At 39.6% G+C, this 27,379-nt stretch overlaps 1 protein-coding gene across 6 annotated transcripts; it reads left to right on the forward strand.

The window, feature by feature from the left end:
* Positions 1-26,782, forward strand: MDM1 (Mdm1 nuclear protein). Of its 6 annotated transcripts, none has more exons than XM_075080853.1 (15): positions 1-120; positions 714-819; positions 3,180-3,541; positions 3,967-4,101; positions 5,834-5,989; positions 7,977-8,110; positions 10,264-10,363; positions 13,886-13,924; positions 14,293-14,468; positions 18,470-18,748; positions 20,476-20,624; positions 20,748-20,878; positions 21,842-22,100; positions 23,193-23,261; positions 25,491-26,782. In XM_075080853.1, the coding sequence occupies exons 1-15, from the start codon at positions 103-105 to the stop codon at positions 25,595-25,597; spliced, it is 2,220 nt and encodes a 739-aa protein (XP_074936954.1). In that variant the 5' UTR covers positions 1-102; the 3' UTR covers positions 25,598-26,782. The 6 variants fall into 6 exon arrangements, with proteins under 6 accessions (XP_074936954.1, XP_074936958.1, XP_074936956.1 ...); XM_075080857.1 differs by having other exon boundaries at positions 20,539-20,624; XM_075080854.1 differs by having other exon boundaries at positions 13-120; positions 5,834-5,977.
* Positions 26,783-27,379: the final 597 nt, after the last annotated feature.

The following is a 27,379-nucleotide window of genomic DNA, read 5'->3' on the forward strand; positions in this document are numbered from 1 at the left end:
CGAAGGGAGGCGAGGGTAGGCGGGGCGGGCTGGGCCGCGCCGGCGGCTTCGCCAGGGGAACGGTGGCGTTGGCGGCCGCGGCCCGGCGGCCCGCCCTCCGCCATGCCCGTGCGCTTCAGGGTGAGGCGGCGCGGGGCGGCGCCGTGTCCGTGTCCGTGTCCGTGTCCGTGTCCGTGTCCGTGTCCGTGTCCGTGTCCGTGTCCGTGTCCGTGTCCGTGTCCGTGTCCGTGTCCGTGTCCGTGTCCGTGTCCTGCGCGGGCGGCGCGGCCCGGGCCTGGGGGCGGCGGGCCCGGCCGGCCCCTGCAGTCGGTAGAAGGATGGGGTACAGGCGTTTCTGGGGTACTACAGGCGAGGCGGGAAAGGGGAGACCCTTGTGCTAAGGAGCGCTGGCTAATAAAGACAGGAGGAGTTCAGTCGTGTGGGTGACAGGGTTCATGCTGTATTTGTTCCTGAAATTCTACTAACTTGAAGATATAAAGAAGTTTTTGTGTACTTTTTGGTGCATGAAATTACTCGATGCTGATTCCTGCTACTCGGAGAGCAATCAAGCAGTTCTTTGATGGGGGTGGGTTTGGAAGGTGCGGAGCAACCTGACAACTTGGCTGAATCCTGCAGCCGCTTTGTTGGTGTTTCTCCCCTTGGAGATCTCCGACCAACAGAAGGAAGCAGGATGTGCACTGGTCACTTGACAAACACCTCTCTGTTTGCTGCAGGGACTGAGTGAATATAAAAGAAACTTCAAATGGAAAACCCCAGAATTTTGTAGCCCGTCCCAACAGCAGAAATCCTTGTGGGCAGGACTTCGGTCGGATCAGTTCGGTAAGCACCCCTGAAAGCTGCCCCCTCGATCGCAACCCTGGCGCTGTCCAAGCTGGCCCTGGTAAGGACGAGCCTGGGCTGCAGGAGGTCTAGAGGCGGTTGCGGTGACTGAGTGCATGACCACAGTGAACTGGTGGTGTTCGCAGTTTGCACGCTTTATACAGTTAAAAGTATATTCCTGGTCATCATTTAGAATGTGTTTTTGAATGTCGTATTCTTTCTGGCTACACCGAAACTTTCTTTTAATGTTAGTGCTGAATATATAAAACATGAAAAATACATGGTTTCTAACATGCAGCATAAGCTGAGTCCTAAACATGAAGCACAGATGCAGTGGTAACCCATACAGGGTGTGTAGAAGGGGGCATTGGGTTGCCTGCGGTGCATGGAAACAATAAGTAACATTCCATATTTAAGAGGAGACTAATTTAGGGCAAAGTTTGATACAAATTAAAAGTTTTTGAAGACCTACAGGGGCAAGTAACTAGGGAAAAGGAAGGTGGGCACTAAATGGAAAAGCTTGTGATGCTGTACTCTAGGAGTTAGGGGTTATAGACATTATAACGGCAGGAAAATGTGGGATTGGAAAGAAGACGACAAAGGAAATGGCATCTGGATTGAAAGGCCCATAGAGAATTGAGGAAAGGAGTAAGCTGCAGAGTCATGGCAAGTGCAGTGCTTTGAAAAGGAGCAGAGAAAAACAGGAATTGTTGTAGTGGCACAAGACAGATTAAAAAAAATGCGCAATTCAGTGCAACCACACTCTGCAGTCTTGTGTGATTAGAGTGCAATATATTCAGTCCTACAATATGATAAGTGTTCTAAATGATGGCTTAGTAATTAAGAACCAACTACTGCGAGTATAGTTTGTTTTCAGTTGAGATACTAGACATTTTAATAAATAATTTAATCTTGCCAAAGATTATGCTTTATATATGTTACTGCTTTCTTCCATTACTGCAAAAACATATATTTCTTTAACCTTGCTTTCCCTAGCACATGGCTCTGTGTATAGGCACCTGTACTGAAGACGACAATTTCCATGAATCCTGAAACTCCTGAACATCCAAACGCATTAACTAATTTTTAAAATAGTAAGATACGCTTCTTTTCCAGTTGAATTAAACTGCAAATTTTGCAGGACCTGCAATAAAGTAATGAGTTAGCAATACAGCAGTTTCTCCTCCTTCTCACAGTGTAATGGTGTTTCTGTGTGTGCTTGGTGTAGTTTTTCTCCACTTTTGCATTCATTTTCACTCCTACCTCTTTTCTGGCCATTTAACCATATGCATCTTCAAATGTCACTCTTGACACCTCATGGGGTTTGCAGATTGTTTTTGATAATTAACTTATGGTTCTTCATGTTGAAACGCGTAGTTGGCAATTTTAAGAATGGCCTGGAACGTCACCACAAAAAGTTAACAGCTGCAGGTGCTCTGGGTTCCATCCTGCTACTTTTCCAGTGGTTTTCCATTGGAATTATTTCCTACCACCTGTATGTGTTTTTGGACATACGGACATTTTGTATACCTTTCACTGTAAGTTGTTCTCTCTTTCTATGTAGCTTTTTCATGAGATAGGAGTTTCTCTCTCCTAGAAAGTGTTTCTTTCAGCCAGTTATGGGCCTTCACTTATTTGTCATCCACAGCTGGATTACAATTTCCCACTTTAAATGTGTTCAGTCATTCAATCCCCTTCTTAAAATGATAGGTAATTTTATTTTCATCTGCATGTATAATGGCTAGCAATTCTTTAGAATAACTTGATACCTGGTTTTGTTACGTAGCGTTTTTCAGAATTTGGGAAATGCTTTTGTGTTCATACTGTAAAAAGTCACCAGCTATCTGAGATGGTTTTAAACCACCATTTTATTAGATTGATAGGGATCTGTCACTGTCCTGTCACAGTAGGCGAGAACCTGTTCAACAAGGTATACCGTGCGTGTGCAATGAAAAGTGCTTGTGGCATTTTTTTATCACTGCAGGTTGGTTATTCTGTGTCTGGGTTAACCACATTCTTTTCTCTGGCTGTATTTATCTTGTTGTTGTGGTTCAACTCCCAGAATCAACCTGCAAAAGATTGTCCTGTGGACATATTTGCTTTATAGGGTATTATACAACATGGTCCTGGAGCACCATGTTCCCATCTCTCTTTAGTGGAAAGGAAAGGCATTTGCAGATAGGAAGGAAGACAGAATTTTGCAGCCGTGCCCATAATTCATAGGCTGTTGTTGCTCAAAGATACTGAAATAGTTCTTTCTAATAGTCAGTTGTATGATAAACTTTCAGTTTGCTCTTGTAATAGAGTGATATTATGTCTTCAATAGAATGGTTTTGTTAAACCTGATAGGTCTTTTTCAGGAATCACAAGAGAACCAAACTTCATTTCCAAGAGAAGGGTACCTTACCATAATCCACAGATTTCAAAGTCCTTTGAATGGACAGCAGACTGTGATTTGAATGACCCACTTGAAGCTGAGGCTCTTAGGACTGCAGAGTTGCACACGGACCACAACAACAATGATGTGAATCAGGAAAAAATTGAAACGCCAGAAGGACCCAGACTCCCTCCAAAAGTTCAGTCACATTCGGTAGATTCTACAGGTGAAACAGCTCTTGCTCTTGCAGAAAACAACATGAAAAGATCACCCTCTGCAGCTCCGCCAAATCAAAATGAAGTATTTACATCTCCAAAAAAGGAAATTGAAAAACCGGGTAATGGGGTAAGGGAAAATATTTTTTTAATTGACCAGCATAGAAATTACTAATCTGATACTTACAGCAAATACCCTCTGTTGTCTAACTCTCTTCTTAGTTCTGTATTTCGATGTTCTTCTATGTTATAGTTTCTCTCTTAGGAGAACGGTGCTTTTGAGACCAGATTTTGGTTCCACTTAGGACAACAGGAATTTGACCCTTCATATGCTGTCTCTATTGATTTCAGTTAAACAAGGGTTTAGCCAATAATGTGTAGACTTTTTGGGGTTGTTGGCTATAACGAGAAAATGTACTTTGCATTCATTTAATTCATACAACCAAAACCCAAACCATTGGTTTGAAAGTGTGCATTGAAAGATACATGACTTGCAAAATGTTGTAGGAAAGGGAACAATTGGTGTTAATTGTTTTTTCTTTTTTATGTTGTCAGCTTCACAGAGTCCTTCAGAGGAAAGCAGGCATGAATGTTTCACGTTTAAACGCTTTCCCCAGAAATTCTGAATATCAAAGCCAATTTGTTTGGAAGAGTCCTCATGAAAAGTCACCGATTCTTGCAGCTGAACAGGTAACTTTAAAGAATCCAAACAGTATCTTTTATGTATCAGCAAAGTTGCACATTTCCAGGATCTCCTTTTTTCCTCTGGTGAGGGTGGGGTGTGTGTCCACCCTTGAATTCTGTTACATGGTATTTTTTTTTCTTCCTAGATACAAAAGTGCAGTATAGTTGGATTTGTTTCCCTGTGATTCTTTATTGTAGTCAGGTCTAATTACTTGTTCTCTGTGGTTGTATTCTGTCCTTGCTAACAGGACCATTTTCTTCTCTTTGCATTAATTTACCTTAGGACCTCTAAGATCCTACTCAATATTACCTTTCATTTTTATAATTTTTATGTTATCTAATATATAGCTAATCAACAGGTGAATGTTCAGGTGTTCTGTGTTGTAATAACATGTCTTGCCACTGAAATCATTCAGGTTTCACTGTTTATTCTCATGGTCTTTTATAGGTTACCACAGTTTCTTATTCTCAGTCTCCATCTCTGTGCACATACACTTGTAGGCCCTAAAGTGCGTCTTTGTAGTATTTTTCTCTTTCATTGGAACTGCTTATATTTAAAAATGGAATCTTCTGATTTTAAGACACTCTTGGGTATTTTGATATATATCATGTGTTCTTGGACTTTGTAGGATTGGAAATGCTGCAATTTCTAGTCAGACCACGAAGAGTAACCCTGATTGTGAGACTGCTTTGTGTTTTCAATTCGTTGTTAGGAGATTCAGTCCATCTTTTAGTCATTTAAAGTATAAAATAGGCACTTCGGCTTTTATTTTGTCTTGTTTCTTCACTGGGAGCATATACATTAATGGGATTATTACAGACCGTGCTTTCTCAGTTTTTACCGCAGATAGCAGATTTGTTCAGTAACTGCTTTCAGAGGCAATGAATGTTAGTAACTAGGATCAATTGCTATAAAAACTGTTCCTGCCTTTTTCTTATTGGCGTACCAAGCAGGTGGATGTGTATAAATTTTCGCAGCTTCTAAGTAGAGTTTCTTGGTAAAATTTAGATATATTAACAGACTGATTTTCTTTTGATTGCTATTGATATGATGGAGAATATGCCCGAATACTGAATAATGACAATACCTTTCCCTTGAAGAGATCCTGTGAAAATGTCTTAAGTTATTGAAGTTAGGTTATAAGTCAGACCTAAACTCTCATGCAAAGCTGGGGAAAATGTATGCTTGTGACATATGGCATGGTCTTTTAATTCAGCATGCCATGAGGAGATAATACCTGACCATGTATCAGGCAAATCCTCTACCTTGGTTTATAACACAGTATTGACTGGAGAATAGTGGATAGCTCAAATTACCAAGCCCTAAGTATCCAGTTCTAAAACACAAAACGATTGTTAGTGATGGACTGGGCATGTGCTGAGGACTCATAGGGAAGTTTTATGTCATATGTTTTAAAAATATGATCCTACATACAGCCTTGAAGGTGGCCTGTCTTCCCAAATAAAGAAAACCTCCGTTAGGGAGCTTCAGTAAGAACAGCACTGAACCACAGGTTTAACTGTGTCTGACTCCATCACTTTTAAATGTGTTTTTAACAGATTAAGTTTCTCTTCAATTTGTCCTAGAAGTTAATTAGTCTGCACATGCTGTATTTGTACACATGATCGCCTCTCTGCTCATATGCGTATTTTTGCATGGATTGGTTAACTGATTTGGAAAATTTAGCTTTCAGGTAGGCAAATGACGATCTTGTTTGTTTGTTTTCTTTCCCCAAAGGTTATTTGCAATGCAAGTAAATCCATACCTCTGTTTAAATCTCCTGAAATTACTTCTGAAACTACACATGAGAGAAATTTCAGAGGGTCTGCTCCTGTTAAAAGCCCACAAGAGAGAGGTGGTTCAGAAGAGAAAGAAAATCCGGTTTGTGAACAAGTAAATATTTCCCTGGAATAAAGGCATTAGTATACTTCTATAAATTTGATTGTTCTTGTCCATAATGCGGGGGTGGGTTTATTTTGAAATTTTAGAGCTGTTGCTAATGGCACTGAACTCAGTAGTAGTTTTGCTATAAAAGACTGAAAATAACGCTGTACAGCTCTGTTTGGTCTTAGGGGTTTCTGTAGTGGGTTTGTAGTTTCTGTCATGCATTTGTTCAGTTTACAATAATATTTTAAGTGTGTTTTTCCTGTCAATTTATGAGTGGGTTCCTTTTTTTTTTTCCTTTCAAATTGAAATTTTGTTTTTAGTCATTAGGTTAGTTTCGGAAATCTAAATCTCTGGTTTATACTCTCATTGGTACTGGTTTAGTCTCTTGGTATGTAGGAGGGCTGGAACTTTTTGGATCTCATAAATCAGACATAGTCTGAAGTAAAAAAAATATTCTGATGTATAGAAGATGCCACAGTGGAAATGATTTTCACCCAATAGTTGTAACTGGAAGAAACATGGAGGAAGGGTTACAATTAATTTGCCTTTGCCTTGATAAGTTGAAAGGTAAGTAACTATATTTAGCGCAGGGCTATAACGGGACATTGTATAGCCTACGTAGGCTCTGTTACTCGGTTCAAAACATTAAAATATCTTTAATGAAGACATAATTCAGCTGTCTGAGGCTTTGCATTTCCTTGTCTTGCTGTTGGCTTTGACAAACTTCAGTGGGTTTTTAGGAAATATGGCTATGGCTGTTTTACCAGACACATTTAGTGAAAAGGAATTGTTTCAGACTAAGACCTTCTAAAAATAGGTGAGAGCAATTTAGACTGCATGGCAGCTAACTTATTTTGCAAGGGGGACGTATGAATGTCTATTTCAGTAGCAAGGTGTCATGTGTAGTGTTGTCTAAATTCCTGCAGGTTAGCTAATCATCCTTCAGGTAGAAGGACCACATACAAGTCTCTTCAGTACCCAGTTCTGTTCCTTGATAAAACAGAAAGAGGTGTTGTCAGATAACACATTAACTAGGACCATTACTGAGCAAAACACATAACATGGAGTGCCTGTGGCTGTTTAAGCCGTTGGTACTTTTGAGGTTCTTAAAGATGATTGTTGGATTGGAGGCTTTATAATTTAAAACTCAGACCTGCCCATTGCTTTAAATCTCATCTGGGAATGAGGAATTTTATGTCCCTTTTTGCCTCTTTCAGCAGATGGGAAGAAAGCTTGGAAGGCATGAGGCTTTCAGGAAACATTTATTTGTTTTTAATATTGGAAATTCAGGTTGTGTTTTTCCAAGAGGGCTAATAAAGTGAAGGAAAAGAAGGCATGAGAAGGGAATTTTGTTCACAGTGTCTAAACCACTTTTTGTTCATAACACTTTTTGTTACTTCTTCCTTGATGAATATCTTGAAAAAGTTTTGGGGATTTTTGATGGGCTTTTTGTTTTTTTTTTGCTTTCCTTTGTTTTTTTTTTCTTGAATTTGAACAATATCTGTGAAGACCTTTAGCAGAATCAGAAATCAGGCATGAGATTTCCAAGAGGATAAAATAAGCAGGAAAAAAAGTCTTTGATGTGAAAACTGAGCAAGTCAATCTGACCCTCTATAAACCAGAATGTCAGCAAATTAATATTTTTATTTATTACAAATTCCAGAAGTACACATGTTAAGTCTTACACAATTCAGGTTAGAATGCACAGGTATCATATTATTTTATTTCTATGTTTCATGTTAAATTCATTTTGTAAAGTGTACAAAATACATAATCTAACTAACTGAATGTTGCATTCAGAATCTTAGCTTTGGCACTTGGCTTGTTTATTTTTGTATTAACAAAGGAATGTAATATTCTTGTTCATATTAAATATGCAAAACAGCTAACACTAAAGTAAATTAACTTTTTGCAAAAGCTTGATGTCAAAAGGAATATGAGGGTTTTCAGATTGTTAGCTAATGTGGTATTTTTAAAATTATCTTTGCCTTAGAATAAGAGGGAAGAACCATTTCAAAAGCCAGCAGAAGATGCAGCAAAACAAGGGATATCAGAACAGAAACATCCTAAACAAAAAAATAAGCAACATATCAGTCCAAAGCCCCTGTCTTTACGTACAAGTCGTGGGTATGTATAAAATAGGAAAACCTCGCCTAGTGAATAGGCATATGGCAACCTAATATTTGGAATGATGGATGATGGTCCTTTAACCATGCCATGCTATAGTTGCAGGGGCAAACGCCCCCTTGCAGGGCTGGGATTGAACTTCCTGTGGGTACATCTGATTTCCATCCCCTTCTCCAGGCAGTGGAAGTGGAAGCTTTGTAACCACACTAGTTCAGTTGAACCTTCTGATGCAATAATAATATTAATCAATTTAACATGAATGAACTTAAATTGGTGCAGTACTGCTACTAAACTTCTAGTGAGTGCTTTGGAAGTTGTAGTCACCGTTCAAACTGCTCTCCTGTGCTTGCTCGTATGCCTTAAAACTGTGGTGATTGTACTTGATGTCTGCTTTTTCTAGTCTATACCACCTTCTCTCCCAGAGTAGCAAAAGCAAACACATGAGGTAAAGGGGAGTAAAGAAATCTGTCCCATTTAGGGTAATCTGACAAGCACAGACATAAAATTAAATTGTATGTCACTGAGCGTTGTCAAAGTATCTTTCTTCTGCTACATACCTACGTTGCAGGAACTGAACTGATGCTTCCGTTTTCTAAACATCTGAGGTATGCCAAGAGAAATAAAAGCCCAGAATAGATGTAGGTTTTAAAATGCATAGATTAATCCATCTTTGCTGTCTTTGCGCTTAAGGTATGTCCCAGTGGTTGCTTTCATTCACATGACTTTCCAGCAGTGTTTGAGGCATTAGATTAAACATGGGAGAGGAGACTTACCTAGGTCTGAATGCTGTTGGATATTGGAAGATAATTACAAAATGATCACTCAAAATTCTATGAAATAAAATTGCTGTATGAAAATGTGAGTGAATGTAGTCTAGTTAAAACCTTTAACTCTTTAGATTTCATAGCTTTTTGACATAGTAGATTGTAGTCAATTTTGCAGTGATTAGTGTGTAAAATTCTTGATCACTTGCTATGACTTCTTTCATTTAAGGGCAAATTTCTGCCTCTTGTGCCTTCATTGTGGTAGCACAAGACAAAAGTTTCCAAAACGGTCACTGGGCAAATAGTTGTCAAAACATGCAAGTTCTCAATATGTGGGCAGGACTGTCACTTTGTATGCAAGCTGCATTGCATGGCCTGCTTTTGCAGCAGAATGACTGAGATCAGGGCATAGCAATGATGTGTTTTTTGAGCTCATCCATTAGTTTTGCAACCAAAACTGAAGGAATTCTGTCAGTTTCAAAGAAAGGGATATATGGAAAGACATTTGGAATATAAACTTTTTCTTTGCTTTGGTATTTTTCTTTTTACAAGGTGCATTTTATTCTCTGACTTCAGGATTTTATGATCTATTTCTGAAGACAGACTGAAAAAGAGGGCTTTTCACCCAGTGCTGACTGTATTAGAATAAAGTTAGTAATGTTCTGAAGCAAGACTGAAAACAAAAACCTCTTTAGATTTAAGCTGATAAATCCACAATTCAGTGCTTAAGGACTTGAAGTATTGCTTATTGCCTGCTATGGGTTAGATGATGTTAATTATTCTGTGTATGTATGTGTGTGGCAGAAGGGAAACATCTTTTCAAGTACTGAGGCTTTTTGAAGATCAAAGCCAGTAGGACATAGTTAGATGAATTATACTGACCATTGTTCTGGTAGTCAGATGTTTCTAGCCCCAGCAGTTCACGCACCCATATGCAGAGCGCCTTTACAGTAGAGTTCATAGAAGGAAATGTCTTGGACAAATTAGTGTCAAACCAGGCATTTTTACTTAAATGCACCTTCATCAGTGACTTAAACCAAGATGTTGCACTTTGCATTGAAGTAATTGAGGCTTCTGTGTGTATTACATTCTGCTGATTTGGCTGTCAGGGCAAAAGCTTCTGGCAGAAGGGTTGTGAGGAAAAGCCGACAGGAGTAACTGCTTGAAGAGCCACCAGCTGTGAATGAGCTTTGTCACAGCTTTCCTAGTTGTGTTGGTATGGATGAGCTGTGTTTCAAAGCATGCGTTTTTCACATCTCAGCCCTGGCATTTAAGTGCAATTATACTTATGATTGTTGATGTAACTTTAAAAGTGCTCTTAAAGAGTGTTCTGGATATCAAGCTTTACTCTTTCTGTCTTTTTTCCTCTCCTCATTCTTGATTTCTTAGGAAGATGAACACTGAATACAGGTCAAAATTCTTGTCTCCAACCCAGTATTTCTACAAAGATGGAGCTTGGTCTCGTATTAGGAGTAAAGTTCCTAATCAGGTGAGTATTCTTTAAAAATCTGAAGCCTGAGTGTGCTTTGTATTTTGATTTTTAGGTGGAAAAATTTTGAATTGTGGTGTTTATAAGATACAGTTTTGAGATTATAATGCTAACGACTCAAGTTCCCAAAGGTGAGTATACAAAGACAATTAGGTTCTGACAAGTCAGTATAATATAAAGAAAGAAAAAATAAGACGTGGTGTGACTTAAAGAATATATTAATGTGACATCCGAAGTGAGGCAGGAGTTTTGTTTCATTTACAATCAGAATCATTCAGAACAGACTTTTGGAGCAGATAATCTCAACATTGATATCAGCCTAGTTTTAACAAGCAGAAGTTTTGAAAATGCACAGTTGGATGATAGGAGATTCCAAGGGAATTAAAGGAAAAGGCCAACATATGTATCAGCCTAGGTCAGCTTGATAGTCAGGCTCAGTTTGTTAGCTTGCCATGCTGAATCCATTCAAAGCAGTCAGCTGAATTCAGTCATACACAGTATAAACCCGAGAATTTCTCTTGCAAGTTTCAGCCAATCTAAGTATTTTCTTGTAGTTTATTCAGTAACTGTGATCAGTATTATACTGTGTAAGAACTCATTTGACAGAACACTGAAAATGGTGAACAGCTTCAGGGCCGTAGGATTTCTTAGCAGGATTATTGAGTATGAGTTCCTGAATCAGTCAAGGAAATCAAAAGCATTAGCAGTGTTCTAAGAAACTGCTAGAGCTAGTTCTACAACTGTCAGATTTCACTGAATTGACTCAGGCTTCTCCCAGCTGATGGAGGGAGCCTTTGTGAGACACTCTGTGCTGCTAAATATGTGGCAAATGCTTGGAAATGTGTGTTTCCTCATCAGCTGGGACCAAGCTGATGTGGAAGGTAGAACTGGAGCAGATGGCTCCCTACTCCCCATGGTCAGGCAGGTGTTCAGCCATCTCCAGGAAAACAGGGCTCTATCACATGTGATGGTTACTTGGGAAGACAAACGCCATCACTCCAAACATCCCCCCTTCATCCTTCTTCTTCCCCCAGCTTTATATGCTGAGCATGACGTCATACGGTGTGGGACATCCCTTTGGTCAGTTGGGGTCGGCTGTCCCGGTTGTGTCCCCTCCCAGCTTCTCATGCACCCCCAGCCTGCTCACTGGTGGGGTGGGGTGAGAAGCAGAAAAGGCCTTGGACTCTGTGTAAGCACTGCTCAGCGGTAGCAAAAACATCCCTTTGTTATCAACTCTGTTTTCTGCACAAATCCAAAATATAGCATCACAGGACTACTATAAAGAAATTTAACTCAATCCCAGCCAAAACCAGTACAGCCTATCAAACTAGTTTTGCTGGTAGACAAAGATAATATTTAGCCTGTATAAATGTGTTACTGGGTGGGTTTTTTTCTATATGGAGTTTTTAAATTTGCTATTGTCTTGTTAATATTTCCATGTGTATCACTGAAGGTTATAAGTCTTTGTGGGTGTAGTGAAGGCAAAGAGCAAGGATAAAGCTTGGAATTTTGTGGTCTTCAGGACAGGTCGGAAGAAAACCAAGGTTAATTCTTATAACCTCTGTTAATACAAGAATAAAAATTCTGATAGACCTGAATCTTGGCCAGGCGCGCTTTTTTTTTTGTAGCATCCATTATTTTATTCTAAGAACTACAAGATGGGATCCAGCATGGCTAAAATATTAGGACTGAATAAAATATTTCATTCATGGTTGAGACATAAGAAAGAATCTAGCTATTTGAGAAATATGTTAACAGCAGATTAATGAAAGTATGCGTAACTTGAAAACAAGTGTGAAGCTTATCGGTTTTATTGTAAAGCAACAAAGGTACTTTGGCCATTCACAGTATAGGCTGCTCAACAGTCCTTTTGCTTTTTACGTGATTCCATACCTGTTCCCATACTAATGCACTGACATGAAGAGAAATGTTCTTCAAAGCTGTATCTAACCTCTATGTCTGGTGGGTTGTTGAGACTCACCCCTGCCTACAGAACATCTCTTGCTTAGCACAAGCAATTAGATGATAAACTCTGACTGATCCAGTCTGGTTTCTCCCTTAGTTGGGACCACACATGGGCAACTTTGGGTCCAAAGCCGACTTTCTGAAGTTCTGAGCCCAAGCAGGCAAATCCCATAATAGAATCCTGGAATGACCTTAGCTGTAGTTATTACTCCTAGACTGCTTTGCTGCAATATATTAAGGGTTGCTTTTCAGCAGTCGAATGAAAAAATATCTTTGAATTATGCTTTTGAAAAATTAATGCAGGCAATTCATGATCACAGTAGGACCCTCTGGGGCCTGTGTGCTGTGGAGATAATGCTGCCCGCTGAGTCACTAAAGGAGACGGTTGTCCTTTTTACTTCTTCACGCTTCACTGGAGACATAGTATTTTTCTTCCCATTGGAGTGTCCTGTTGCTCTGGATTTATATTCCTTCTGTTTTGGCCATCATAATTAATTTTTCATTCTTCTACTTAAAGTGAATAATCCGGTAAATCACTTGCACCTCAAACTTGAAACTCTCCTCTTAAAATGACAAGCATATATTTTTAATGGGTTCTTCTTTGGAAGTTTAGTGGGTCAAACTGTGGGATGTTAGCCTGTGTGGGCTAAGTGTATTTCCATCTGCTGTATCCAGTTATTTTTAGTGGATTTAGCAGAATTTGGCTCACTAACTCTGTTCCTTGCAGGAAGAATGATGTGAAGTCTATCATGAAAGAGGAGTAAATAAGAAAAGATATGAAAATGTGCTAGAGGAAGTGTCAGTATTACTTTCCTGCTCTTTGACAAAGTACTTATTTCCTGTGAACCATTTTTAGTGAGCCAGAAATCACACAACAATATCACAAAGTTATTTTTGATAATTTAAACATAGAAGTTTTGTTGTTGCTTTTTCTTCCTGCACTTCAATTGTGTTTGAGTGAAGGACACAAGACAGTGTGAGTGTTCAAATAGTTTCAACCATAAAAATGATAGTGTATAATCAGCAGTATAATGTCTAAAGAGAGGGCTTATCACTTCTGGTTTTTTTTAAGACTGAACCTGACATCTGAACAGTTTTGTATCTCATTCTTACAGTTACTAATAGCCTAGAAGGAATGATTTTGATACTATGTCTTACATACGATAGCACCAAGTGTTCTCATGTAATCATCAGCTCCTCACTGTAGCTAGAGACAGTTGCAGCGTTCACAGCATACAAACTCAGTATTACACATGCACATAGATCTGTTGACTTGAAATAATCATAAATCAGTGGTGAATATATCTTTGAGTGTTAATGCTTAGAAATCTAAATTAATTTCCTAAAGTTGTCAAAAACTGGTGAAATACCAGTACTGATGTATTTGTTTTACAGATTTTTACTGAATCTCAGGGAGGCAGCATAGAGCTATGTTGACAGGTTTTTAGTATTTAATTTCTTACTTAGACTGAAATAAAGTTACAAGGGTTATAATAACAATACCGTGTTGAGAAAAAAATAAGACATTTAAAAATAATTCTGTATTCCTCTCCTTAGGCATCTCAAAACACCCTAAATTCCATGTGGTATATGGAGGTTGGTTGCATCTAAGTTCCTATTTCAGTGTTTGGAGCACTGTGTCTGAGCACTCAGATGGAAAAACTAGAATCCAGCACTAAACTTATTCATAGTTGCCGCATAACTTTTTGTGCTCATTGAATGAACAATTGACAATTTTGCTTTGGCTTCATGGGGCAAACATGCTTACTAAATATACACTTCTGTTATTTTTGCTTTCCTTTTGTTGCATTTACTGTGGCATGCAATGTTTGTGCTGTGGGTGGCCCTGTATAATGAGTAACTTGCCTTTCTCCTTTAGCTGCCATTAGCTAATGCAAATACTTTATAATAGCTTTTTAGTAAACTTCAAACAGGCATGCAACTTATGAAACCTTGATGTGTAGGTGAGAGAACTTCGAGAAAGAGCAAAGGCTTACAGGCAACGAGTAGAGGGAACACACTTCTCCCGACATCATCTCAATCAGATCCTGTCTGATAATAACAGTCTTTGGGATGTGTCCTCGAATTCCAGTTCAGAAGAAGGCATCAGCAACAACATCAGAGCGCTAGATCTTGCCGGGTAAGGTTGTCATTCCTGCCTATTATTCTGCAGCTTTGAAACCAAGCAAAATGCTGAATATAGGCGAGGCATGGCTGTGAGGTCCTGAATGTTTGACTATATTCAAGATGCAATTGGACAGGGTGCTCAGTAATCTCATGTAGGCTCCTTTTCCCCATGGAAGGTTGGACCAGATGGTCTTTCGAGGACCCTTTCAACCTGGGCTGTTCTGTGATTCTGTGATATGTAAATACTGTAGAAGAGATGAGGGCTTTTACCTTTTCATAGATGTATCAGTTGATAAGTGCTGGAGTTGAAAATGAGGCAGAGTCCAGTCTTCTGAAAGAAGAGGAAGTTACTCCTTTATAGTTCTCTACAAATGCATATTTAGTGTGGCAACCGTAGTCTCATCAAGTCTGGAAGAATTTTGTACTGAGTCATACTGAAGTAATATTCTTCTTTCCACTGGAATGATATGAAATATATTTTCCCTACTCAGATGTTGTCCATGTTCTTATCAGGAGTAATTAATTCATGTCATTAATTCATTGTGGTTGAGTCTTAGACACTGTAGTTCAGAAATTAAGACTTAGGAACTTTAATGGTGTACATCTGTTTTCTCCTTTCTTTTACGGCCATCAGAACTGGCAGATATTCAGTCCCTTGCCAGGAGAACAAGGATTACAACCTTGGACTTCAAGAAGGCCAACTTTGGCCTCTTCAAAGACCTGCTTGGAGGAATCCCATGGGCTAGGGCTCTAGAAGGCAGGGGGGTCCAAGAGAGCTGGTCAGTATTCAAGGACCACTTCCTCCAAGCTCAAGATTGGTGCATCCCCAGGAAGAAGTAGTCAGGCAGAGGAGCTAGGAGACCTGCATGGATGACCAAAGAGTGTCTAGTGAAACTCAAATGGAAGACGGAGGTTCACAGTATGTGGAAAAAGGGACTGGCCACTTGGGAGGAATATAGGAATGTTGTCAGGGTATGCAGAGGTGCAACGAGGAAGGCCAAGGCCCACTTGGAATAAAATCTGGCAATGCATGTCAAAGATAACAAGAAGGGCTTCTTTAAACACATCAGTAGTAAAAGGAAGACTGGGGATACAGTGGGCCCACTGCTGAACAAGGAGTGGGCCCTGGTGACAGAGGATGCAGAGAAGGCAGAGTTACTGAATGCCTTCTTTGCCTCGGTCTTTACTGCTAAGGCGGGCCCTCAGGCATCTCAGCCCCCAGAGGAGAGAGAAAAAGTCTGGAGAAAGGAGACTTCCCCTTGGTTGAGGAGGATTGGTTCAGAGATCACATATGCAAACTGGATCCTCACAAATCCATGGGTCCTGGCACCCATGAGTGCTGAAGGAACTGGCAGATGTTCTTGCCGAGTCACTCCATCATCTTTGAAAGGTCGTGGAGGACAGGAGAGGTGTCTGAGGACTGGAGGAAAGCAAATGTCACTCCAGTCTTCAAAAAGGGCAAGAAGGAGGACCTGGGAAACTATAGGCCAGTCAGCATCACCTCCATCTCCATCATTCTGGAGGTCATCTCCAGTAATGTAGAGGAAAAGAAGGTTTTCAGAAGTAGTCAACACAGAGTCACCAAGGGAAGATCATGCTAGATCAACCTGATAGCCTTCTATGATGGTGTGACTGGCTGGTTCGACGAAGGGAAAGCAGTAGATGTTGTCTATCTTGATTTCAGTAAGGCATTCAACACTGTCTCCCGTAGCATCCTCATAGGCAACCTAAGGAAGCGTGGGTTGGACGAGTGGACAGTGAGGTGGACAGAGAACTGGTGCAACAACAGAACTCAGCGGGTCATGATCAATGGGGCAGAGTCTGGATGGAGGCCCGTAACCAGCAGTGTTCCCCAGGGGTCTGTGCTGGGTCCAGTCCTGTTCAACATATTCATCCATGACCTGGATGATGGGATAGAGTGTAACCTCAGCAAGTTTGCTGATGATACCAAGCTGGGAGGAGTGGCTGATACACCAGAAGGCTGTGCTGCCATCCAATGAGACCTGGACAGGCTGGGGAGCTGGGCCGAGGGGAACCTCATGAAATTCAAAAGAGCAAGTACAAGGTCCTGCACCTGGGGAGGAACAACCCCATGCACCAGTACAGGCTGGGGGCTGAACTACTGGAAAGTGGCTCCACTGAGAAGGACCTGGGAGTGCTGGTGGGCAGCAAGGTGACCATGAGCCAACAATGTGACCTTGTGGCCAAGAAGGCCAACGGTATCCTGGGCAGCATAAAAAGTAGCATGGCCAGCAGATTGAGAGAGGTTATCCTCCCCGTCTACTCTGCCTTAGTGAGACCACATTTGGAGTACTGTGTCCAGTTTTGGGCCCCCAATTTAAAAAGAACAGGGAACTGCTTGAGCAAGTCCAGCAGAGAGCTTCAAAGGTGATCGGGGGACTGGAGCATCTCCCTTATCAGGAAAGGCTGAGAGACTTGGGTTTGTTCAACCTGGAGAGAGAAGACTGAGGGGGGATCTCATCAATACCTATAAATATCTGGAGGGGAGTGTGTCAGAACAATGGGTCTAGATTCTTTTCAGTAGTGCCCAGTGACGGGACAAGGGACAATGGGCACAAGTTGGAACACAGGAAGTTCCAGCTAAACATGAGAAAAAATTTCTTTCCTGTGAGGGTGCCAGAGCAGTGGCACAGGCTGCCCAGGGACGTTGTGGAGTCTCCTTCCCTGGAGACATTCAAAACCCACCTGGATGCGTTCCTGTGCCCCCTGCTCTGGGTGTCCCTGCTCAAGCAGGGGGGTTGGACAAGATGATCTCCAGAGGTCCCTTCCAACCCCTACCGTTCTGTGATTGTGTGAAAATTTAGAAGTAGTATTTTAGTAAAAGGTACGGACAGCTATGGCTGAAGCAAAGAGGGGAAAAAAAGCCATTTCTGTCTTCTCTGACATCTGATACTTAAAAACAGTGCCTTGGATGCCTCTGTCTCTAAATCCACTTAGACTCCTGTATGCGCTCTACTTGTTTTGTGTGTGTGTGAGAGATCTATCCATTTGTATGACTGTAGCTCTAATAAGGGTTGGAGGATGACACGTGATGGTTCTGTGAATCCATTTGATTCTATTAGAAATCACTTAGATAGTTTCAGTATTGATGCTTGTGAATATTGTGCTATTTCTGAAGAACAACTGTGGAATCTAAAAAGCAAACTATTTTTTTTATGCACAGCTTATAAAGAATAAGAAGCCATAAGAATAAGTCTGTAGGCACTGTAAATCCTTAGATAAATAGAACTTAGAGAAAAATCTAAATATGTATAAATTTTCGCAGCTTCTAAGTAGAGTTTCTTGGTAAAATTTAGGTATATTAACAAACTGATTTTCTTTTGATTGCTATTGATATGATGGAGAATATGCCTGAATACTGAATAATGACAATACCTTTCCCTTGACTGTAGCTCTAGTAAGGGTTGGGGGATGACACATAAAAGAATATTACACTATAATGGGTGATATTAAGTATGGTGTAAATTTTTTGTTTGCTGGTTTGGTTTTTTGCCTGTGAAATACAGAACCTCTTACTGATCTCATTTCTGTGCACTGGGCTAATTTGCACTGTTTTCCGTGAGCAGTTGACAGTTTAAGACTTTCAGAAGTTGTGCCTAAAGAGCATAATCTAAAGTGCTTGGCTTTCAAAATCGTGCCATCAGAGTTTCCCTATGCATGGAACTAGTTAGTTTTTGAGCACCTCTGACAATCTAACTTGTTTAAATTGGAAATAGAGCCCTAATTTTACAATACATTTTTTTGGAAATGGTAATCCAGAAAGAGTTTTCATATAATCTAGTTTGAAAATCGGTTCTGCTTGAACATCAGTTTAAATGATGTTTAAACTTAAACTTCAGTGGAAATTCAACCATTCATCATGTCAACTGTACCACTTCTTAATATCTGAGCTGTACTTTTGGAAAAGGACTGAACTGGATGAATGTGTTCCACAGAGACACGTATATATCGTGCAAATCAATTGTATGAAACACTGCTTTCTTTGTTACCTAGAGTTTCTGAAAAAGAGACTGTACCAAGCCCCAAAATGCTGCAGCAACCTGACTCCAGAGAAGAGCCACACCAGGAGAGCTCTGAGAAGAAAGACATGTCAGATGCTTTAACTGTTCCAGTCAAAAGGCGTTTAGTTTGGGGTGAACAAGAAGGTCCTGAAGGAAGGGAGGATCAGCAATTAACAGAAGACAAAGAAAAACAAGATGAACAGGCTGCAGTCGTGACTCAGCATTTAGAAGAAAACAATAAGGATGCCAATGAAGATAAGAAAATTGAAGGGTAAAAGTGAACATTTTTGTGGGGTATATGTATAATTTTTTCCTCTAACATCTCAGAAATTTGTAGGTTAACTGATTTTTGTTTTTAAATCAGATTTACTTAAGAGAGTGTAAGGTAGTGTGACACTACTTTTGCTTTTTAACAGTATGATAAGGAATGAGAAAGTTGAAGACATTTTGCTGGTTGATGGAAATGGATCTATCATTAAGAATACTGCATTTCTAACTTGCAAGACAGAAGTTTGTAGAAGCATGAACAATTCTAATGTTTTTTCCAAAACTATAAAATTTGCAATATGGGCCTCTCAGAACAGACTGTTCATTATGCAGCAGCCAAATGTAGTGAAAATAAAAGCTCACAATTTGCTTCAAATTGGCAGTGTAGGATTGATAGGATTGAAAGGATAGAATACATGCTAATCTTGTACTTAAGCACCTGTTTTTCGTAAAAAAAAATCATGGGCAAAGATAAAGGACTTGGGACAAGGAAATAACTAGCATCCAGTAATCACTGGTGATTATGTTACTGAGTACAGGTGGGGAAAAGGAGGAGGGGTATTTAGAAATAATGAGAGATTAGTTCAGTATGTGCATAGCACAGTGCGTAGTACTGTATTTGGCAGTTGAAAGATCCAAATTATATCTAGTTACAGAAGTCTCTGGCTTTTGCTGTGCAAGTTCTGAATAATTTTTTGGTAAACAGTATTTTAATTTGGTAGATATTTAAATCTGAATAACTTTGGCCCTTGTTACCATACCATCTAAGTATTTTCTGCTCCTCATTGGGTTTTACCTTCCATTTTGCAGCATGAATCAGAGGTAAGGAATTGTAATTGTCTCCTTTGGGAATAATATCCTGTATGCAAAACTCAGGCAAAGAAAGATTGAGATGCTAGACTTAAATAGAAATTAAATGCAGGCTTTCAAAACCATCATCCTGAAAACCTTCTTAAGTTTCTATCTAATTGTAGAGATTATTTAGTTCATAGATGTGGCTCTGATTGACACTGAAGGTTTTCTGTCATCCTGCAATGTGGTTGTCTGTGTGCTGAGATATGCTCTGGATTTGGCCATGCAGAGCAGCTTAACTCTTGCTTGTTATCTAAGCCTGCTTGAGAGCTAGAAATGAGGCGTTCTTTGCTCAGATGTCCTCAGAATGTGTCTAGCATGCACTGATAGGATCAAGTTCCTTACACAGTGTGGGTATGCTACCACCTCCTTTTGAAATGTGTCTGGAGGAGGAAGACAGAAGTGGTAGTGCTGATTTATTTAATAACCTGGGGGCTAAAGTGGTTACATAAATGTGGGATACTTGGTTTCAGTTCCACCACATTGACTGAAAAGAGTCAAACCCACATTCCCACCTCTAAGGTGGCAACTAGGTTCAAAGTTTTTCTGGGCGAATACTCTTTCCAGCCCTCTTGTTAAGTCTCTTCTACTGTGCAGCAATGCTTTCAAAGCTTATCAGGACAGAGGGAGCCTGAATTTGCAGCTTGAGACTGTTCATGTATTTTATCCAGTTAGATTAAAAAAAAGCATTACAGAAACTGAGGCTCAAGGTCTGGAATCCAGGACTCCCTATTGCAAGCAGATGTTTTAGCTATAGCCTTTTGGTGTTTCATGGCCCTAACTGTCTTGCCTTAGGCGTCATTGTAGGAATGTATTAGAAACAAAAAGCTTGAGTTCAAGACTCAAGCTAATCCTTTAATAATTTCTCATTTTTTGCAGTGAGAATGCCTTAGTATTGAATTCTTCTGCAGCTGTGTCAGATTCTTCTTCTGTATCCTCAAGGACAGGTGGCAGGCTTCCTACCCCGAAGCTGAGAGCACTTGGTGGAGCTCAGAGGACTCATCATGATCTCACTACCCCAGCTATTGGTAAAAAGACTTTTAAATGCAAAGCAGTATTTAAGAACTAAAGAACAGAAAAGACATGTATTAATTAATTTATTAGATTATTTAAAGGTAATAAAGCATTTTTCATCTTCTCCACTACAATAGGAGGTGCGGTTCTAGTGTCTCCTCCTAAATTCAAGTCTTCATCTTCACAGCAGAAAACACGACGTTTAGGAACAGACCCTTCTTCAGCTAAGCAAGGTGCAAGAGATGGTTCAAAAGGAAGGTCCTTCCGGGTGAGCCACAAAAGACGATTACCATTATGCATTTTAGGAATGTGCTTTTTAAGTAATTGTGAATAATTTATTTAATAAATCTTTTTCTTGATTTGTCGTTTACTATTCTCAAATTCTCAGCATCTGTGGCTAAAAAAGGCCAATGTCTGAATAAAGAATTTTTTGGGGGATATCAGGCAAAGGAGTTGATATTGTTGGAGTGAGATTGGATGAGCTCCATTTTGGCTTTTTCTGCTAAATGCACAGGATTTGTTTAAAAGAAGAAAAAAAAAGGTGCCATGAAGAGCTGTTGATTTCCCTGTTAATGTTACTGTGGCTTGCTACTGACATAGGGCACACAGCTCTAGATCCCTTGACTTGAAAGAAATTCAAGGAGGGGTTGGGTACCTATGTACAAGATAGGGTAAATGTGCTATAGTGGTTTTATTCTCCCTTTCCTTTACTTTTGTGCTTCTTTTACATTGCAGCTTGCATAGTTACTAAAAGAAAAATAGAAACATTTAGGAGTTGTTTAACTGTCTTCCTCTTAAAATTGTGGTTTTTATGTCAAGTTGTGCTTAGTCTGAATTCTACAAAGACAGCTAGCATTTCACTGCATACATCCTCTGTAGTAAGTTCTCTGATAGAAGCAAACACAATTGCATGAGAAGTTGGTTATGTTGGTTAAAAACTAAGAACCCAGTTTTTTGCTGTGAAGAAAATAAGCTTTTGATTTGACCTGACTAGGTTACTTTCAGACCATGTTAACCACTTGTTATTAGGAATAGATTTTCTTTAAGCTGTGTCACAAGCTTGAAACACTTATTCCTCCAGTACCCTCGCAAGAAGTATAACAGTGTAGAGCCAATATTTGCTGCATATGTGAGGATCTGTACTGGAAGGCTGTATATGCGGTGTTAGATTTTTGTGGGCTTTTTTGTTTTGTTTTGGTTTGTTTTTTTCCTCCTTTCTATTGTGTTTTAGCCTGACATGGAAGTGGAAGCTGTTTCACTCCTTGCCTCTCCACCTGCTGGGCTGGGAACTTTGGATCCTCTGCCACTTAGGCAGGATCAGTGGCCTCCTGTCAGTGTTTCTGATGAGCAAGTTCCTCTTGCTTCAGCCCGTCAAGAGCATACCTCTACAATTCCTGCGCTGAAGTCAGCCAAAAGCTGCACTATGCCTTGCTGGAGTCCCTCTCGTCGTATTCAAGGGACTCTCAAGGACCCAGAATTCCAGCATAACGGTGGGTTTTGTTTATTAATTGGCTGTGTTAGAGTGCTGCAAGATGGAAGTGGCTACAGTGCAGTGTTCATACCAAGAGTGCTGGGCTTCCTGCCTTACAGATGCTACAAAGAATATGTTGTTTGTAAACAAAAGCTTTTCTACTGTATGTTTAGTCTTGCTGAGGAAATGTGCACAACTCTCCACCTTAGTTTCAGATTCCACTATTATCATTGTATTCTAGTGGTCTGTTGTCTAATTTTGCCTTATTAATTTCAAAAACTACTTACTCATTATGAGAATAATTTGGTTTAGCATGAACAGTTGTAATTTTAATCTTTAGGCTACAACTGGATGCTGTGACACTTTTCCAGCTGCAATTACCAGCAATGGTGCATAACTGGGGACCTTTATAGCGTGGTATGATTTTGCAGGAGTTGTAGATTTCGGAGAGATAAGCTTCTTAAATAGTTTTGCAGGATATAGAAACAAAAAAGCCATCTATAAAATATTTATTAGATATTGAAAAAATCAATTTCTTGGCTGACATGGAATTGGTGCTGGAGCATTTTAAAGATTTTTAACGTTTAGGTGCACTGGGGACATAAATTTGATGAAGAAAATAATCCTTTACCCCACAGTCAAAATAAAGTTTATGTGCTTAAGTCTCCATTCCAGAAAGACTTTCTATAGCTGCTTAAGGTCCCACAATTCTTGGTCCTTTTATTATAAAGATTAGCTAAATTAAAGTAGTATTTCCATTCTGGAATGGAACAAGTAGTTGTCAGGTTAAGTGGGATGGTGAAATCCAGAGAATTTCCTCAGAAAGAGACTAGAATCGGTGCTGTGTTCTAGCTCTGCACTTCGAGTGCAGTTCACTAAGTAACTTGTAGCATCTACCGAAGATAGATGCCTTGAGAAGAACACAGTGGAGTAAGTTTATTGTACCTCAGCTTAGAGTAAAGGAGTCTCATGGAGTTTTTGGTGTGTTTGCTATTTATCAGACTCATGTTTTGGAAATGTTGTTGTAACATTTTTAAATGTTCTAAAATGAAATGTTACCTTTGTCTGTTTTGAAGTGATTCAAAACTGTGCCTTTGACTTTTTACCTTAGGAAATGTTGGCAATCCAAAGATGAGATCTTTCCAGTTACCACTTCAGCAAAGAAACTATAACGATGAAGGTATTTCTTGTCCCAAAGTATTATAGTACGTCATGTGTATACTACCTAGATGAATTTTAACTTTTGCACTAAAGCAAGAGGTTTCTGAATGCAGTAAGTAATCCTGGTTTATGTGTTTGCGTGAATAACTACTGTGTTGTTTCATCAAGATAATTTGAAAACATTCGTCCTGCTAATCTGAAGGATGAATATGAAGGTATATTCTAGTATGAATAAACCATTAAATGCGGCTGAAAATTAAATAGACCATTATGGCCCAATGAGGTTACTATAGCTTGCTCAGTTCCATACCTAAAATCATTTCCTCCCCACGCATTTTTTAAGCCTTGTGTTGATAGCAACAGAAGCAAACTGGAAAATGATCGCAGCCCAGGTTGCAGCTGCAATAACTTTGGATGCAACTTAAAAAGTACCAAAAATCTTAAGATAAAGATTTTGCTTGTAAGACTTCAGCACCAGATAGGCAGCCTAAAATGATTCCTCTGACTTTAATTTTCACATCTGTTCTTCTGCTCAGTGTATTAGGAGTACTTATGCATGCTGTTATTCTGCCTGCTGCTTTGGCCCTTTTTTTCTGAGCAGCCAGGGCACAGCCCGCCAGTGCATCTTCTTGGCCCTTTTGTGGGCAGACACAAATAAACTCTTTCAGTGGCATGAGTCGAGCAAAGGCAGTGTAGCCACATTAGTTTGAGCTGCTATACATTGCTTCTTAGCATGGTGTATGAGGTTGAGCTTGGTGTGGTGCTGTGCTAGTCGCAATCACCTGTGTTTGGTTCAGATTAGAGTATGGGCAGAGCAATCTTATATCTGATTGCAGTTTATTTATAGATTACACCCCAGAGCAACCAAAAGCTTTTTTCTGTACCCCTTGTGCTTGTTTGCTCCTTGGTTTTAACCAAGGTTCACACCAATTCTCTATTTTACTCATTGCAGTTGGCTGGAAAATGTGTGGGTTGTGCAGATGGCTCAGCCAAGCATCTGTGTATCTACATAAAACATGCAAAATCCTATAGTACTCTGCAGCTTCCCACAAGCTTTCTGCACACAGATTAAATGCTGTAACTGCTGTTTCTTTTTGTTTTTTTTTCCTATGAGCTCTGTGATGATGTATGAGCTTTCAGAAACAGTATTTGTTCACGTACATACAAAACAGGGAATTATTCCAATTACATGTCTGTTGGCAGAAGTGCGTTCAGTTTTCTCATACATAGGAATATCGTTGTTATACGTCGTGTGTAGCCTGTTCAGGCTGTTTGGATCACTGTATTTCAAGAATTTAGAAATGCTGCTGAAAAGTTAATTGAAACACTGAGAAAGTACAGGTCCTATTAGGATTGGGTTGTGGAATTGTTGTTGTTGTTGTTGTTAGGGGCTGGAAAGTAGTAATGCAGTTCTTTTTAATCCATTGCAGGAGAACGGGTGTAGTTAAGGTAATTTTTCATAGAGAGCGTCTTGACAGAGCTGTAGCAGCATTTTAATAATGATGTTAAAGAAGTATAACACGCTTTATCAGAGCAGCAGCATCCAGGCTGCTTATTTTTAAGAGTTTGGCTGGGCATGAAGTGGACCCTGTATTCAAAAGGAAGACATTTCAAAAGTACATTTTTAAAGCATGCTTCTTGTTGTCTTTGTGTTAAACTTCCTGTTTTCTTCAGAAGACACATTTCTCTTAACAGCTTGTGACACACTAGCTGGTTTTGGCACAGAAGGGCTCTCCCAGCAGCACAGGTTGTGATATATTAGTTGTGTTATTCTAAAGTTGTCTGCTTTGCTTGAAGTGGTGGGTTGCTTTCATGAATATGTCAGTATCAGAGTCTAGTCCATACAGACTTCAGTGGCAGAGGAATGATTTCTGAGGTCTTTTGATACAGGACAGTAAATGTAAACATGACTTGGAGAATTGGGCAATTCCCAGATGACCATTGGGGTCTCATTCTGGAGTCAGTCAAGAATTAGGCATGTGTTCTCTTTAAACTTACCTGGCATCCTAGTAGCTTTCCAGAGAGATTCTTCTCCAGCAGGTCAGTTACCAAGTAATAGAATTAAAGTGTGTTGTGGTACTATTTCAGCATCCATTTTGAAAGAGGGCATAAAAATATTTGCACTTTCAAAGTCTGCCATGAATGTCAACTGTGGTTTTTTTTTAATGTCTGTCTATCTACCTACCTACCTACCTACCTACCTACCTTCCTTCCTATTTACTTTTTCCCCTTGTTGCTTTCTCCACAGATGACAGGTTGTCTCAGATTTCTGCTCGCTCGGCAGCATCTAGCTCTCTTGCATCTCAGATACTGGAACGAGCTCAGAAGAGGAAGGATTTCTGGAGCAAGACGTAATCTCTCCCACCTGATGTGTAGAAACTGTTTTGTAAAATTATTTATTTTTTATATTTTGTAGTGTACATTTTTAAAAAATCATGATTGTAGATATCATGAAGCATCCTTTCACTTATCACTAATGGCCCAACTTTTAGGACTTGCCACCTCAATTTAAAATTTCAATATTTAAACCTGTGTTGAAAATGTAGTTCCTTGATATCTGAGAGTTATGTCTCAGTTCACTGTGCCACAACAGCCATGTGGTGTTTTACTTTTTTTTTTTTACAGTGGCACCTCTTGAAACTGAGATTATTATTTTTTTTTTATGCAACCTGTGTGTTACTTTTCACGGTATTCTGCTGCAGTCATGCAGTATGACCCAGGGCAGTATTCAGGGGCAACACCATTGTTCACCAAACACCTCAGTTGCTTGATTTTAGCCAGCTACCTTAAAGGCAACTATGATATATTTGTTTATGCTACTGTATGAATTGTCAGTACAACACAGTGCTGCAACAAAACTACTTACTGCTCTTAACCTGTTACCAAAAAAATCTTACTATTTCTTAATAAAGCTAACATGGAACATACAGGAGTTTGAGAAAAGGACACTAAGCATTAGCGTTTGTTCACTGTCCGCAGTTTTTTGGTCAGGATGACTGTTAGAGTTCAGTGTGTACAGTGCTGCATTTTGTCAGACGTACTGATGCAAACATTTGACTTTTTGTGGGCAAGACCTGTGCTTAGTGTTAATTTCATAGAAAAAGCAACCTCAGCCACCTTAACCAGTGGCCTTCCCCAGCCCTGCTTCAAGCTCAGGTATTTAGGAGTAGTTGATCTCTTAAAGTAAATTCAGAATATTTTTTCTTGTCTTTAACATTTTAATTACCTCTCCTCCTAGTTGCCTGTTGCTGGGAGACTGAAATACTGTTATGATTTTGACAGTGAAAAATGTTTGTGACTTATGCTGACAGCTTTTTTAACCTTTCCAAGTAATGCAAACAAGTTAACATGCGGTAGAGGAAATAGGTAGCTAGCAGGCTGTTTGGTTCTTGTGTGGCTTGAAGTTTTAATATTACTTCATTTGGAAATTTTATACAAGAGCAATTTGAATTTTGTACACATTTGCTTACATTTTGATTTTGTACACAATTATGTATGCATATTACTGAAAATAAAAAAAGGTTGTTTGATTTGCTTCTATTCAAGTTACGCCAGATAAATTGGTAGAACCTGTTATGTTGGCACTTCTCTGTTTAGTTCTCTGTTTCACCTATTCAGCTGGAACATCTGTGGACTTTTGAAAGACAAGGTGTTACCTCAGAACTGATCTTCAGAAATAATAAGTTACTAAAACTAGATATGTTGATACTTGGAATCATAACTGGCTGCAGACAGTCGGAATCGTGACCCAGAGCAGATGGGTGCTACACAGGCTGGAAGTCTGCAGTGCCCAAAGGGCCATTCCCCAACAAAAGAGGTGTTGATTTAAAGAGCGAGTGCTATCCAGCACTGATTGTGTTAGAAAACAGTGGCCACTCTTCCAGAAATTGTGCGTTGCAATAGCTTCCTACCAGTGCGGGTTTTTTGAAACAAATGAAGGTATTTTATTTTATGTTGAGGACTTCTAGGATTATTCTGTGGCATGCATGTAATATGTAAGTTATAGTTGGTCAGAAAGTTTCTGCTGAAAGGGAAACTGTATTTGTGTACAACAGCCTTTATGCAGATTGCCAGTTTTCCTCTAAAATTATAGTTTTATAGTGGAAAACTTAATGGCTGAAAAATGGAAATATTTTT

This window comes from Phalacrocorax aristotelis, chromosome 1 (genome assembly GCF_949628215.1).
Source record: "Phalacrocorax aristotelis chromosome 1, bGulAri2.1, whole genome shotgun sequence".
Taxonomy (NCBI): Eukaryota; Metazoa; Chordata; class Aves; order Suliformes; family Phalacrocoracidae; genus Phalacrocorax; species Phalacrocorax aristotelis.